We start from the raw sequence: 14,403 nt of genomic DNA on the forward strand, positions 1-14,403 counted from the left end.
AAACGTGAGTGCATTTAAGTACAGTAGGCTTGCACAGTGCGCGAGAGATTGGGCGGTCCACGACCTCGCGCACTGGGAATTCGCGTACTGGGAATACATAATCTTATGGGAATAATTACATATGGGCGGTACCCCCTCATACCTGGACATTTTTTGGCCCTTAGAGACATAATAAAGGTCATATTTTTCAGACATTGTACTAAAGCTATAGCTACAATAACAAAAATATGGGTAGTCACCTTAACAACAGTAGACAACAGGCCTGATGACCTTAAATAATAGGGGTTCCGAGGCGTGGCAACACTTATAGTGCTGCACTCCCCACCGCACCAATGCTTCCCTCCACAGACTCCTCTTGAGCTCCTTCCGCAGGAGCATCAAAGTCACTCACTTCGGCCATAAACCCTTCAAAGTCCAATGCTGACACTTCTGACATTGCATCCTCTTCATCCTCAACAGGAGCAGACGACACGTGACTTGCTGTGTGAGGGGTGGTCGCGCACTAATAGAAAATGGCATTTTTGAGCCACTCCTTGCCTCTGCCTCGCGTTCTGTGCGGTAAACTCGCGCATTCAAGGGTTTTTGGTTATGATTTTTGGTCACTCGCGTACAATGCGAATCGCGCACTGTGATGATGCGCACTGTGCGAACCTACTGTACTTGGGCAGTGTGATGAGTACAGATGGAAGTTCAGAGGATGAAATGCTTGAAAGATTACAGCATGAAAGAAAGGTTGCAGGTTCTTTGAAAGCAGTGATAAGGAATAGGGAAGTGAGCATGGAAGTAAAAAAGTCACTGCATGATGGTATTGTTATACCAGCTGTAACGTATGGAAGTGAAGCTTGGGCCTTGTTGGAAGGACAGAAGGCAAGAGTGACAGCAGTGGCAGTGAGTTATTTGAAAGGAGCATGTGGAGTCATATTGAGAGACAGACTGACAAATGAGGAAGTGGAGGAGCTTTGTGGTGTGGATGTGGATGTGATAGAAAACGTTAGGAGAAACACATTGTGGTGGTTTGGCCATGTGTAGAAGATGGAGAGCGAGAGACTAAGGAGGAGAGTGTATATGAGTGAGGTGGAGGGGGGGGAGAGGGAGGGGGAGGCTGAGGATGAGGTGGAGTGGTATATGAGAGAGGGGTGTGAGCTAGGGGGAGGGCAGTGAAATGGCAGGGGACATGGCAATGTGGAGGCCTCTTTTTTTTTTTTTTTTTTTTTTTTTTTTTTTTTTTTTTTGCCACCCCTGATGCAATTAACCCTTTGAGATTCTGGTGACACAATTTCAAGTCATCATAAGTCCAACCATTGAAATTCTGATGACTCGAACTCGAGTCATACAAAACAATATTTTCTTTTTGCTTGTTTTTCATCTCCTATCTGGCCTTGTTCCACATACAGTATTCTGTTTATCCTTTTCCAACTATTTGTATTTACAGTGATGAGCACATCAGATGGATATGCATGATAAATAGCGTCTTACCATGAATAATATCGGTATTACCAGCGTGGATATTTGCCTGCATGACAGAGAGAGCTCTTACTCTTCTCAGTGAAAACTAACAAAAATTGCCATAACTTATATATCAGTAGACAGAGAATTTACTGTAGACTGACATGGTGCTCTCAGATTTCACATAACTGTAATACTTTTATTTTTTACCAATATTTTTCTACAGAAAGGTGTACGATTTTTCATATTCGGCTAAATTCTACTCGTCCTATTGGCCTTTTAGCTATCGTATTTGCTTTATTCAACCATACTACGATAAAAAGCAAATGTTCAGCTTTAAAACGGTACCATATTCATTACTCTGCCATAAAAAATTAGTGTGCAGTGGCCGATTAAGTACAAATATCACTGCACGACAGTGCACACTATGTGTGCCAGACTGAATCTGGCACAGACACAATCGGCGGAGGGCCGAAAATCTCAAAGGGTTAAGACATCTGGCAATAGGTTGATAGATGGATAGAGAAAAAGGGGAAAAAGAAGTGTGTGGTAATCATATTGAAAAAGTAAATAATATGGATACTTGCTGATAGAGCTTGTTGAAGAACAGGGAGGTTTCAGGAAGGAAAGAAGTTGTGCCGATCAGATATTCATCCTAAGATGTTTAGGGAAAAAGTTTATAGAGAAGGGGAAGAAGTTCTGTTCTGCCTTCGTGGATTTGGAGAAAGCATAAGACAGAGTGGATAGACAAGGAATGTGGAAAATATTAAAATTATATGGAGTAAATGGGAAGGTGTTGAATGCTGTGAAGAGTACAGGTATGTATGAGGGTTCAAGGGCTGCAGTGCATGTGGATGATGAATTGTGTGAATTTTTCTGTCTGAATGTTGGATTGAAACACGGATGTGTCAGGTCTCCGTGTTTGTTTAATTTGTATGTGGCTGGAGCTATAATGGCATGCAAGGGAGGGCAGTGGATGTTGGAATGGCCCTAATGAGATAGGGCTTGGTAAATGAGTTTGGGAGAGTATGTAAGAAATGGAATATAAAGGTAAATGTAGGGAAAAGTAAAGATGTGGTCATCAAGAGAAATGGTCACTGAATGCACAGTGAGGCTGGATAGTGAGGAAATGAAATACAGTAGAACCTCTCTCATTCGGACTATATGGGGGGAAGGGTTGTCCGAATTAGCAGATTGTCCGGACCATCAGGGTAATCTTCAGTTCATACCAAAAATAATCTGCATATGGTATGTTTGTTAATTATTAACATATGGCATTTTTAGAGTTTTTCTTTTATTTTCACCACAGCCACTGTTTGTAATATCAAATTTTAAAGCAAACTGTCTAATTTTATCTTTGTTTTTCTTGATGTCCGACACGGTTTGTTTGGCGATACCAAACTCGTTCACGAGTTTTCCTGGAGGAACACCAGCCTCTAGTTTTTCCATTATTTTCACTTTATCTGCAATACTTAGTGTTACATGCTTCCTTTTAACACCTTTACTCATTACAGAAGCTACACCTGCATTAACCCGTACACCGCGGGCTTGTTTACCAATGACTTGCGTGTGCCGCGGGGTTATTTGGGCTCCGACGGACTCTCAAAAAATATTTGCCAAAAATCAGTTATTAGTCCTAGAATAATAAAATTACATATGCTTATGGCACATACCTTCAGCTTTCTCCTGGAATGATTGTTGAGCCTTCGTCAGTTACCGTAGGACTTGTGGAGACCTCTGAAGTAGGGTAACGAAGTCTCCACTTTACACTTCCCGACAACCCGTAATATGATTACCACAGCCAGATACAAACACTATAAACACTATTCTACAATTTTCAAGTAGTTTGGGATCCATACTAAAAAAAAAAAACACTGTGAAAGCAATGGAAATTATGAGCGCGTCTGATCGTTGCACTGGCACTAGTTCGCTCTTAGTAGTCTGTCATTTATTATTCATAAAACCCCTCACACTTTATATTTCTATTACTATATAACACTTATATATATCTACAGTCTTTATTCATAAGTTTCCTTCAGTAGTATTAGTTTATTGTCACTGTAGGGATTCAATTTCTTTCAGTAAAATACGTAGCATTCACTTTCTCGTCCTGTATACTGGCATTGAGAGTGAATGTCACTTTCATCTTCACTCTCATAACTCATAGCATTCAGACATGCTAGAGTGAAACTTTCACTTTCATTACTCCTAGGGTATATACTCGTATTCTTATAATACTACTCATTTACATTTCTATTTACGTTCTCTATTTTATTTACGTTATTTACATTTCTGTTTTATTTACACTGTGTTGTGCACTGTCACTTGAAATAACTTATAAAACTGTTTTCCATTGTTCACGTATATTTACATTCATTACTTTCACTTGCTGTTTACACATTATTTACAATTCCACTTGCACTGTTTTACTCAATAGAAAGATCGTAGTCACTCTTTTATCAATTGTCAGCCCTTTACCTCTTTCCACACGAGGTTTAGTAGGGGGTAAAGGTCACAGGGCCATTTGCATGGGGGTGAAAAAAGGCCTTGAAGTCAGCAAGAAGAAACATATGTACTCTCACTTTGGAAGTTGAGAGTAACCTGATAACGGAGGGCTAGCGTGGAGGCCTGCTAAGGGGTTATTCAGGGTTACCAATATTACTTCTTGAAACAGCTAAGTCTAGCACTGATATGATTGGCAGGAAATCTAGACAATACTTTATAAATTTGGTAGTTCCAGGTGAATGTAAATATCACTTAGGCTTCTCCCTTCCCTCCTTACATGTATATTTATTTCAAAAATAGATTAGAGGCCTACTTAGGAGATATATTTTCAGAGCTACCAATGTTAGATCTTGAAACATCTTTGTTTAGCACTGATATGATTGGCAGGAAATCTAGACAATACATTATAAATTAGGTAGTTCCAGGTGAATGTAAATATCACTTAGGCTTCTCCCTTCCCTCCTTACATGTATATTTATTACGAAAATAGATTATAGGGCATATTTCAAGGGGAAAAAACAGCGAAAATTAGCGAACGAGTGCACGTGAGGTGTTGTCAGGTGATAATTAGCCAATTCCAGGTGTTTGGCACTCTCACTTACCTTATTTCTTTCTTGTATATATTATTTGGTATAAGAATAGGACATAGGGCTTATTTCCATGGATGAAATCAGTGAAAAATTCCAGGGAAGATTTACTTAGCGTAGCATGGCCGGGCAGGCGAGAGGATAGGGTAATGGAGGGGGGGTAGGGAAGGGAGTCAAGAACGGGGAGAAATGGCTAAATTGTCAACAATGGATGGGAGTACAGATGAGGTTAGGAGTGCTGACTAGTGTTGGACATTGGCAGTACTGATAGATGATACAAGCCCCCACTTGGAAGCCCGGGTGAATTCAAAATAACACAGAATCACAAAAGCGATGCCCCGCGGTATGATCCCTTGCTCCCAAGCGTCACGAAAGTGATGCCCCGCGGTTAAGGGGTTAAGGGGCATGGTAAGGAGGATTAACTTTTGAAATAGAGTAAAAATATAAATGGCTGGTGAACTAGTTGATGGAACGAATGATAGCATGTGTTTAAACAGGCGCCCATGTTGCAACCTAGCGTGATCCGAGACTAAACGAATGACGATCGCTTTCCGCGCCGATACTGAAAATGACTTTAGAATTACTTTCAACATATATTTGGAGCTTATTATTTTTAAATTTTGTCCGAATTAACAGAAATCCGGATCAAAGCGGTCTGGACCAAAGAGGTTCTACTGTATGTGAGTACATATACGTATTTTGGTGGTGTGATGAGTTAGATTTGAAGTTTGGAGGATGAAGTGCTTGAAAGGGTACAGCAGGGAAGAAAGGTTGCTGGTTCATTGCAAGCAATGATAAGAAATAGGGAAGTGAGCATGGAAGTAAAAAAAGTCACTGCATGACGGAATTATGATCCCCACTTTAACGTATGGAGGCAAAGCATGGCCCTTGTTGGAAGGACCTAAGTCAAGGGTGAGAGCAGTGGAAATGTGTTGTTTGAGAGGAGCATGTGGAGTTCAGAGGGACAGACTGACTATTGAGGATGTGAAGGAACATTGTGGTGTGGATGTGGATGTGATAGAAAGTGTTAGGGGAAATACATTGAGGTGGTTTGGGGATGTGGAGAGGATTGAGAGTTAGAGACTGACTAGGAGAGTGTCCCATATTTGAGTGAGGTGTACGGGGGGAGAGGGAGGGAGGGAGAGAGAATTTGAGATGGAGGGAAAGATGAGAGAGGGGGGTGTAAGATGAGGGGAGGGCAGTGGAATGTCAGGGGACAGGGCAATGTGGATGCAATTTGTTTGTGGCCACCCCTTATGGGATTAAGGCTTCTGGCTATATAGATAAATAGACTTAATGGCGGTAGGTTGTGTATGACTTTTTTATATCAATATGGGCTACACTAATGTTGGATAAAGTCTGATTACATCTAACAATCACAAATGTTCCCTAAATAACCATTCAGAATTTGAGGCCTGATTATACAGTGGAATCTCCTAAACCACAGCTTTATTAGACTGAGCACATGCTGCGATTTAAGAAGTCTGTCAGTTAGAAATAGCTAATATTATGGAGGAAATTGATTATTAGTTTGTCACCGCGGAAAATTTTGCCCTCTTACCCCCAAACGTACATCAAACTGGTCACCAGCGAATACTAACAACCTGGAAAAGAAATGAGTAAAACATATTTAATGGAAATGAACAGTATTGTAAGATTCTTACCTAACTCTGACTGACAACAATGCTTGAATGGAGAGGGGAGGGGTTCTGAGGCATGGGACGGATTACGGCCTCTCAGCATGAGACAAGTGCTGCAGCCTCTGTGCCACTTCCTCCTCATCAGTCTCCCCCAGGAACCTCTCAGAGTCCAGTTTGGAAGAAATAGAAGCAGTGTTGTCATTGCCCTCAGCTGCCTCTGTGTTGTCTTGCGAGTTGTTGATTTGTTGAGTTTAATTATCGCCCACCTTGTTGCCTGCCTCTGTGTGTGTGTGTGTGTGTGTGTGTGTGTGTGTGTGTGTGTGTGTATGTATGTATCTATTTCCATTATAACTAATGAATGGCTTGAGCTATCAACATGAAACCTTCTGGATATCAACATATAGCCAAAATCTTGGATGAGTTTGAAAATGGGCACTTGGGGTCAAGCTCAAGGTCACCAAAGTGGTTGCCAAAGATCAGGTAGTTTTTATCACCTGCCTTTAGCATCATTATATCTCATGAATGGCTTGAGCTATCAACATGAAGCCTAAAGGGTATCAAGATATGGCCAAAATCTTGGTCGAGTTAAAAATGGGGGCTCGGGGTCAAGATCAAGGTCACCAAAATGGCTGCCAAAGGTTAACTAATTTTTATTGCCTGCCTTTAGCATCCTTATATCTCTTGAACGGCTTGAGCTATCAACATGTTACCTCTAGGGTATCAAGATTTGGCCAAAATCGTGGACGAGTTCAAAACTGGGCACTCAGGGTCAAGGTCAAGGTCACCTAAATTGCGGCTAAAGGTCAACTAGTGTTTATCGCTCACCTTTAGCACCGTTATATCTCATGAACAGCTTGAGCTGTCAACATGAAATCCTCAGGGTATCAAGATATGGCCAAAATCTTGGACTTGGCCAACAGCATACTCTGGCGGGCGAGTAGCATTCGGTACCCGAATGCTTTTGTTTCATTCTTTACCAAATGGTTATAGCCTTCCCATATTTTTTATTGAACTGAGTCTTTCGCAGGTTACTTATTATTCCTGGATTACCACAACTACTGGGCATTTTTATAAACTTACCTCTGAAAGCTATAAATGAAGATTCAGAATGTGATACACTGATGCATCCAGTTGGAACAGTGGTTGGTAAACAGCGCGGCCAGTTGGAGAGATTGTCAGTAAACACTGCCAATGGCGACCTTCCCACATCCTTGAATACCCCAAAATGTTGGTATATTTTGTTTTTTTCTACTCACTTCTTGCAGTCACAATTCAACAGTTAACTATCTCTGTTACATATTTACCAAAATTACGTAACTTGAGATTGTGAGTTTGTTATTAATATAAAAGTGGAATCACCACACCTGTTTGGTAAAGAATTACTCTGACCTTTGTTCTTTACCAAATGGGTGTGGCCTTTCAATATTTTCTATTGAAATGAGTCTTTCACAAGTTACTTGTTTTTATTCCTTAATTACCACTGCTACTGGCCATTTTTATAAACCTACCTCTGAAAGCTATAAGTGAGGATTAAAATTTTTTTTTAATGTAAGGAAAAAGAAACCAAAGGCCAGGATCCCACAAATTGTTTCCTCCAAGAAAAAAACAAAAACAAGATAGCTGAGCACCGAATTAAAGATCCGTTCATTTCGAGATGCCAGGACACACTGCGGTTGAAAGGCTGGAGATCATAGGCAGTAAGAAATACAGACAGAGGGAGACAGTTCCTGAGTTGGCTTGTTGCATACATGAAGGACTGGGAGTAATGGTTAACTCTTGCATTAGAGAGTTGGAGAGAAAAGGGATGAGAGTTTGTTGCAAGATGGTTGCTATGCTCCTTCTTTAGTGGTGGAGGGATGCAAGCAGACAGTTCAGGGGAGCAGTGACCATTGAAGTAGCAATAAAGAAAAGATAAAGATGCATAGTGTGGCAAAGAGACGGAGGTTGAAGGGAGCCAGTAAGAGGAAGAGAGTTAATTAGATGAAAAGCCTTTGACTCTGCCTTGTTGAGAAGAGCTGTATGTGGGGAGCCTCCCCACATGTGAAAGTTGTACTCTACACGAGCAAGTAAAACCCGTGTACAGTACAGTGCTCGTCAGAAGTATGGGGCGCCCTGCGTCCCTCCTGAGAAACAAACCTTTCAACATTGAAAAAACATATAAATAATGCATTTTATTTACCTTTAGTGCTTCGTAGGGTAGCCTTTACGTTTCTTCACGGACCTGAGACGTCTTGGAAGTGAAAGGGCGAGGCTCCTGAGGTGCTGGAGGGGTATTTTGTCCCAGGAGTCACGAATGGCGGCTTCCAGCTTAGGCAGAGAGCTCACGTCCTTCCCTTGGAGACTCTTCTTTACGAGGTACCAGAGGTTTTCAATCGGGTTGAGGTCTGGGCTATTTCCTGGCCAGTCTGTCATGAATGATACCTCGCAGTCACGAAGCCAATTGGTGACCGATTTGGCCTTGTGAGCAGGTGCACCGTCCTGCTGAAACACTCGTGCACCTGTTAGCTCGAAGGAGTCTGGTAAATGATCACACAGAAGCTCCAGGTAAACATCCTGATTCACTCTGAGGTTCTTGGGAAGTACAACAAGCTTCCCCAAACCCTTCCCTGAAAAACAACCCCATACCATGAGTGAATCAGGATGTTTAACTGTGCTTTCTACATACCGTGGGTCAAGTGGGTCACTACCTTTGCATGCTCCTCTGTTACAGGTAACACTAAACGTTGCCTCATCAGACCACAACACTGACAACCATTGCTCCTCACCCCAATTTAGATATTTATTAGCAAAGGCAAGCCTACGAATTCTCTGGCTGCTAGAGAGAAGAGGCTTTTTCACAGGCCTGTGACTTGTGTAACCAAGCTCATGCACCCTACGAGACACTGTTCTCACTGACACCTCACCAAACACTTCTGGGTTGCTCTCCTTAATTTTCCTTGCACTCACACAAGGATTAAACTCCACTGCACGTTTTAAAACATTAACAGACCTTGGGGAAGTTTTCCTAGGCCTACCAGACCTCGGTTTCTTTGTGGGAACTTCACCACTGTTTTCCTCCCGAAACCGCGCACACCAACGACGCACTGTCGATCGTCCCACACCAACCAATTCACTAATTTCCTTTGTCTGGTGGCCTGCCTCCTTTAGAGCAATGATCTGGGATATGATTTCACTCGATAGTTCACGGATAGGTGCCATAACAAAGTTTTGAAGGCCAAAACACTGCGGGACACTCGGTAAAAAATGGCGCAATTTGAGAGGGACACTCGGCGGAGTTCCTCTCTCTCAGGCAGCCCGTGGGCAACTGAGGCGGGAACCAACCAGCGCGTCAGAAGGCCTCAGGCTACCGTGACGTCATGCTCGGAGCTCAAACTTGTGGCTCAATTCTTACCCCCAAAAATGGGGTGATTCTTTTTGGGCCATAAGTATTGCGCGCCCGGCGGACATCGCTGAATACTTCTGACGAGCACTGTATAAAGTCAACAACTGTGCAGGGGTAAAAAGTCACGGGGTCGGCTTAGCACACCTAATCTCTTCAAAGCAGATTATACAAGAGATGTAATATGTTCCAGCCAAGATAATTCCCAAGAGAGTGAAACCCCAAGCACAGGTATGTTTAAAGATGGTGCAGGATTGAGCTGGTATTGTTAAAAATTAGTGGATACTCCTGTGGAAGACTTTGCTAGGTTGACAGATGTAAGAACTGAGTTTTTGATTCATTAAAAACAACAAGATTGCTTTTACCCCAATCAGAGATATGAGCCACGTCAGAGATTAGGTGTGTCATAGCCTCATCCCTTGTTTGTTGAAGTAACTGCTGAGATGGACGCTGTGGGAAGGAATGGAAAGGTGGTGGGTGGAGTCATCAGTGTATGAGTGGATTGGGTTAGATTTACAGCTTAGAAGGTCAGTGATGAATAATAGGAAGAGAGTTGATGATAAGACAGAGCCCTGAGAAACATCACAATTGATAGCTCTAAGAGAAGAACAGTGGCTGTCTACAACAGCAGGTATAGAATAACCAGAAAGGAAACTAGAGTTGAAGGCAGAGGTAGAATGCGTAATACATTGATGCATCGAGTTGGAGCAGTGGTTGGTAAACAACATGGCCAGTTGGAGAGATCGTCTTCGTTAAGTTCGTAATGGTGGGCAACTTTGGCTTTCTTCTTACCACTGTCAATCCTCCTTATTACATCAGACTTTTGGGTGTAGGTTATCTTTAGCTTCTTCTTCGTCCTCTTCCTCGAAGAAATTGTAGGATTAGGGTTACACTGTAACTACACTCTAACAACGGAGTGAGCTGGGCATCAAGCGAGTGTGTCCTTCATGCTTTGCATGAGAGAGAAGTGCTATGATTGGCTTACAGTATATGTTGTGCATGAAGATAATTGGTTTAGTAATTTCCATGCTTGACTACGATTGGTTTACGTCCGCTCTTTCTTTACCCCTGCACAATTGTTGACTCTATACAGGGATTTTATCCGCCCCTGTGTGGAGTACAACTCTCATGTGTGGGGAGGCTCCCCACATACAGCTCTTCTCAATAGGGTGGAGTCAAAGGCTTTTCGTCTCATTAACTCTCCTCCTCTTACTGACTCCCTTCAACCTCTGACTCTTCGCCGCACTGTTGCATCTTTATCTCTTTTCTATCGCTACTTTAATGGTCACTGCTCCTCTGTACTGTCTGCTCGCATTCCTCCACCTATACGACGGGTGCATAGCACCTGTCTGGCAGCAAACTCTCATCCCTTTTCTGTCCAACTCTCTAATGCAAGAGTTAACTGTTACTCCCAGTCTTTCATTTATGCAACAGGTCAGCTCTGGAACTGTCTCCCTCTGTCTGTATTTCCTGCTGCCTATGATCTCCAGTCTTTCAAACGCAGTGTGTCCAGGCATCTCAAAATGATTGGATCTTGAATTTGGCTCTATATTGTATTTTGTTTTTCTCTTGGAAGGAACTGTTACTGCGGGCTCATGGCCTTTGGTTCCTTCTTCCTCGCATAAGCTAGACTCGAGGGCTTGAGGTAATGGTGGCGTGCATTGTGCAAGGCATCAGAAAAGCGTTGCTTTTGAGGCTGCCTTCACAAATTTCGTGTAAGTTCCGCAAGTTATGGATATTGCAAACTGTTGCATGATGTTGCTGTGTATTATGCATCCTCCATTTAGGATTGCACAAGTTAGGAGATTCCACTGTACATATGTAATTACATGGCTATCAGTGTAACCAGTTTTGATCACTGTTTTGTGTCTGGTAGGAGGAGAGCCTTGTCAAAAAATACAAGATAAAGGATAAGAAAAAGAAGAAGCCAGAAGACCAGGAGAACATACTGTTAATGGAAGAGGCCCTCTCAAAAATACCCAAGCCAAGGTAACTCATATGTTTTAATAGTGTAAGTAATTTTTGTAATGTTGCCTTTTGTATGTTTATTTTTGCTGATAACCCTTTTAATTGGATAATGTATCATTTTGTATTAGTCATGCTGTCTCCAGATGATTTATTCAGTCTAGGAAAGGTCTTTCATACTGAAGATGTTAATTAAGGTTATACAGTGTGTCAATCCTCCAATTTGAAAAGTTTCTTTGGAGATGAGTAAAATCATCTTGGGGTAGGAACAACAGAATGTAGAGTGTCATTAGATTGAAGAGGTTTTGTTTTACTTAGTTGAATACATAAGTCTATCTATCTATCTATCTATTGCCAGACGCCTCAATCCCGTTTGGGGTGGCCACAAACAAATCGCCTCCAAGTCGCCCTGTCCCCTGCCATTTCACTCCCCTGCTCCCAACTCACACCCCCCTCTCTCATATACCTCTCCACCCCATCTCTCCATCTCATCCTCGGCCTCCCCCTCCCTCTTTCCCCCTCCACCTCACTCACATACACTCTCTTCGTCAGTCTTTCACCCTCCATCCTCTCCACATGGCCAAACCACCTCAGTGTGTTTCTCATAATGCTTCCTATCACATCCACATCAACACCACAACGCTCCTTTATATCCTCATTCGTCAGCCTGTCTCTCCATGTGACTCCACAGGCTCCTCTTAAATAACTCATTTCCACGGCTCTCACTCTTGACTTGTGTCCTTCCAACAACGTCCAAGCTTCACTTCTGTACGTTAGAGTTGGTATCACAATACTGTCATGTAGAACTTTTTCACTTCCATGCTCACTTCCCTGTTCCTTATCACTGCTTTCAAAGAACCAGCAACCTTTCTTCCCTGCTGTACCCTTTCAAGCACTTCACCCTCCAAACCTCCATCCTTACTCATCACACTACCCAAGTACTTAAACGTACTCACATTTTCCAATTCCTCACCATCCAACCTCGCTGTACATTCACTGACTTCACCTCTCTCAAAGACCATCACTTTACTCTTCCCTACATTCACCTTTAGATTCCGTTTCTTACACACTCTCTCAAACTCATCCACCAAGCTTTGCAGCTCCCCTTCGTCTTCACTCAACAACACGGTATCATCTGCAAACAACAGTACAGGGAGTTTCCAAACACTATCCTCTCTCACCAGGGCCACTCCAACATCCACCACCCTACCTTGTACCTCCTTTATAACCCCATCCATGTACAGATTGAACAACCATGGAGACATGACACATCCCTATTTCAACCCAACTTTCAAAGAGAAAAATTCACTTAGTTCACCATCCACACGCACTGCAGCCTTCGCACCATCGTACATACTCTTCACAGCATTCAACAACTTCCCATCTATTCCATATATTCTTAACACTTTCCACAATCCTAGTCTATCCACCCTGTCATATGCTTTCTCCAAATCCATGAAAGCCTCATACAACTTCTTTCCCTTCTCTAGAAACTTTTCCACTATAGATCTGAGAATGAATATCTGATCTACACAACCTCTTCCCTTCCTAAAGCCTCCCTGTTCTTCTCCAACTAATTTCTCTGTTCTTTCTCTAACTCTGTCAATAAGTATCCTACCATATACTTTTCCTATTATACTAAGAAGACAAATGCCCCTATGATTACCACACACTTCTTTTTCCCCTTTTCCTTTGTACAAGGGAATAATTATACCTGACTTCCAATCCTCCGGGACTCTACCTTCCTCCCAGGCCAACCTGCACATCTTCCACATCCATTCTACTACTATCTCTCCCCCATGCTTCAGCATTTCACCACACACTCCATCAATTCCTGGGGCTTTCCCTGCTTTAACTTTCTTCATTGCTTCCACAACTTCTATCCTACTGATTTCTTCCTGTCTTCTCTCCTCCCTCCTTCCAGCCATTCCCCAGCCACTTATACTCGCATTACTTCCATCCTCCACGTTCAACAATTCCTTAAAGTGTTCTCTCCATCTGCTCACTTTTTCTCCCTTCTCCACTAGTAATCTACCATTTTTATCTTTCACTCCCCTGCTAACTCCACTTCCACCCTGTCTTACTCTTTTCACCTCTTTCCAGAACATATTCTTACAGTCCCTCCACTTTACACTCAAATTCCTTCCAAATTCCTCATCCACTCTCTTCTTACTCTCTCTTACTAATCTTTTCACCTCTCTCTTTCTTTCTACATATAACTCTCTCTTCCGCCTCTCAACTTCTTCCATGCCCCTATTTCTCATCCATTCATTGTATGCTTTCTTCTTTTGTGCCACAGCCCGTTTCACCTCTTCAGTCCACCACGCTGTTCCTTGCACCCCCCTCCGTCTTCTCTTCCTTCCACACACCACATCACATGCTGCACATATTTCTTCTGTAAATATTCTACACACACCTTCCACGTCCCCCATCTGCTCCAACTCATATTTGCCCAATCGTTCCTGCTGCTGTTTAAATTTTCACTGATATATGATACGCAGAAAGTTGCTTACCTTACAGTACCAAATATTTGAAGAAAATTGGTTCTGTGAAACATATCCTTGACATGTAACAAGGACTGCTTGTACTGTTAATGTTACACATTTAAAGTACAGTAAGACTGTGCTTTAATGATCTCATTTATACCAGATTTCGGATATATTGGACCCCTTTACTGTACTGGACAACTTTTGTTACACAGTAGAGTCACGATTAAAGGCAGAGGAAAGCAACGATCTTATTGTAACTTGGGCAATTAGTTTCTCCCATAATTATTCAGTAGCACAGTAATATCATTCAGTTGTGTGGGAAGAGCTGTGTGGGAAGTGGGCACATGCAGGTATTGGATCTCCAGATGGCTGCATTTGTTTACAACTTGTGT

At 42.4% G+C, this 14,403-nt stretch overlaps 1 protein-coding gene across 1 annotated transcript in view; it reads left to right on the forward strand.

Moving 5' to 3' along the window:
* The window catches only part of LOC145402859 (uncharacterized protein F54F2.9), a 98,580-nt gene that overhangs the window by 13,234 nt on the left and 70,943 nt on the right, over window positions 1–14,403 (forward strand). Inside the window, exon 4 of the mRNA XM_080274767.1 lies at window positions 11,434–11,546. Within this exon, the coding sequence (XP_080130893.1) occupies window positions 11,434–11,546 (113 nt within the window). The remainder of the gene's footprint in view (window positions 1–11,433; window positions 11,547–14,403) is intronic.

This window comes from Coenobita brevimanus, chromosome 59, assembly GCF_032717465.1.
Source record: "Coenobita brevimanus isolate Jiangsu-jjx chromosome 59, ASM3271746v2, whole genome shotgun sequence".
NCBI lineage: Eukaryota > Metazoa > Arthropoda > Malacostraca > Decapoda > Coenobitidae > Coenobita > Coenobita brevimanus.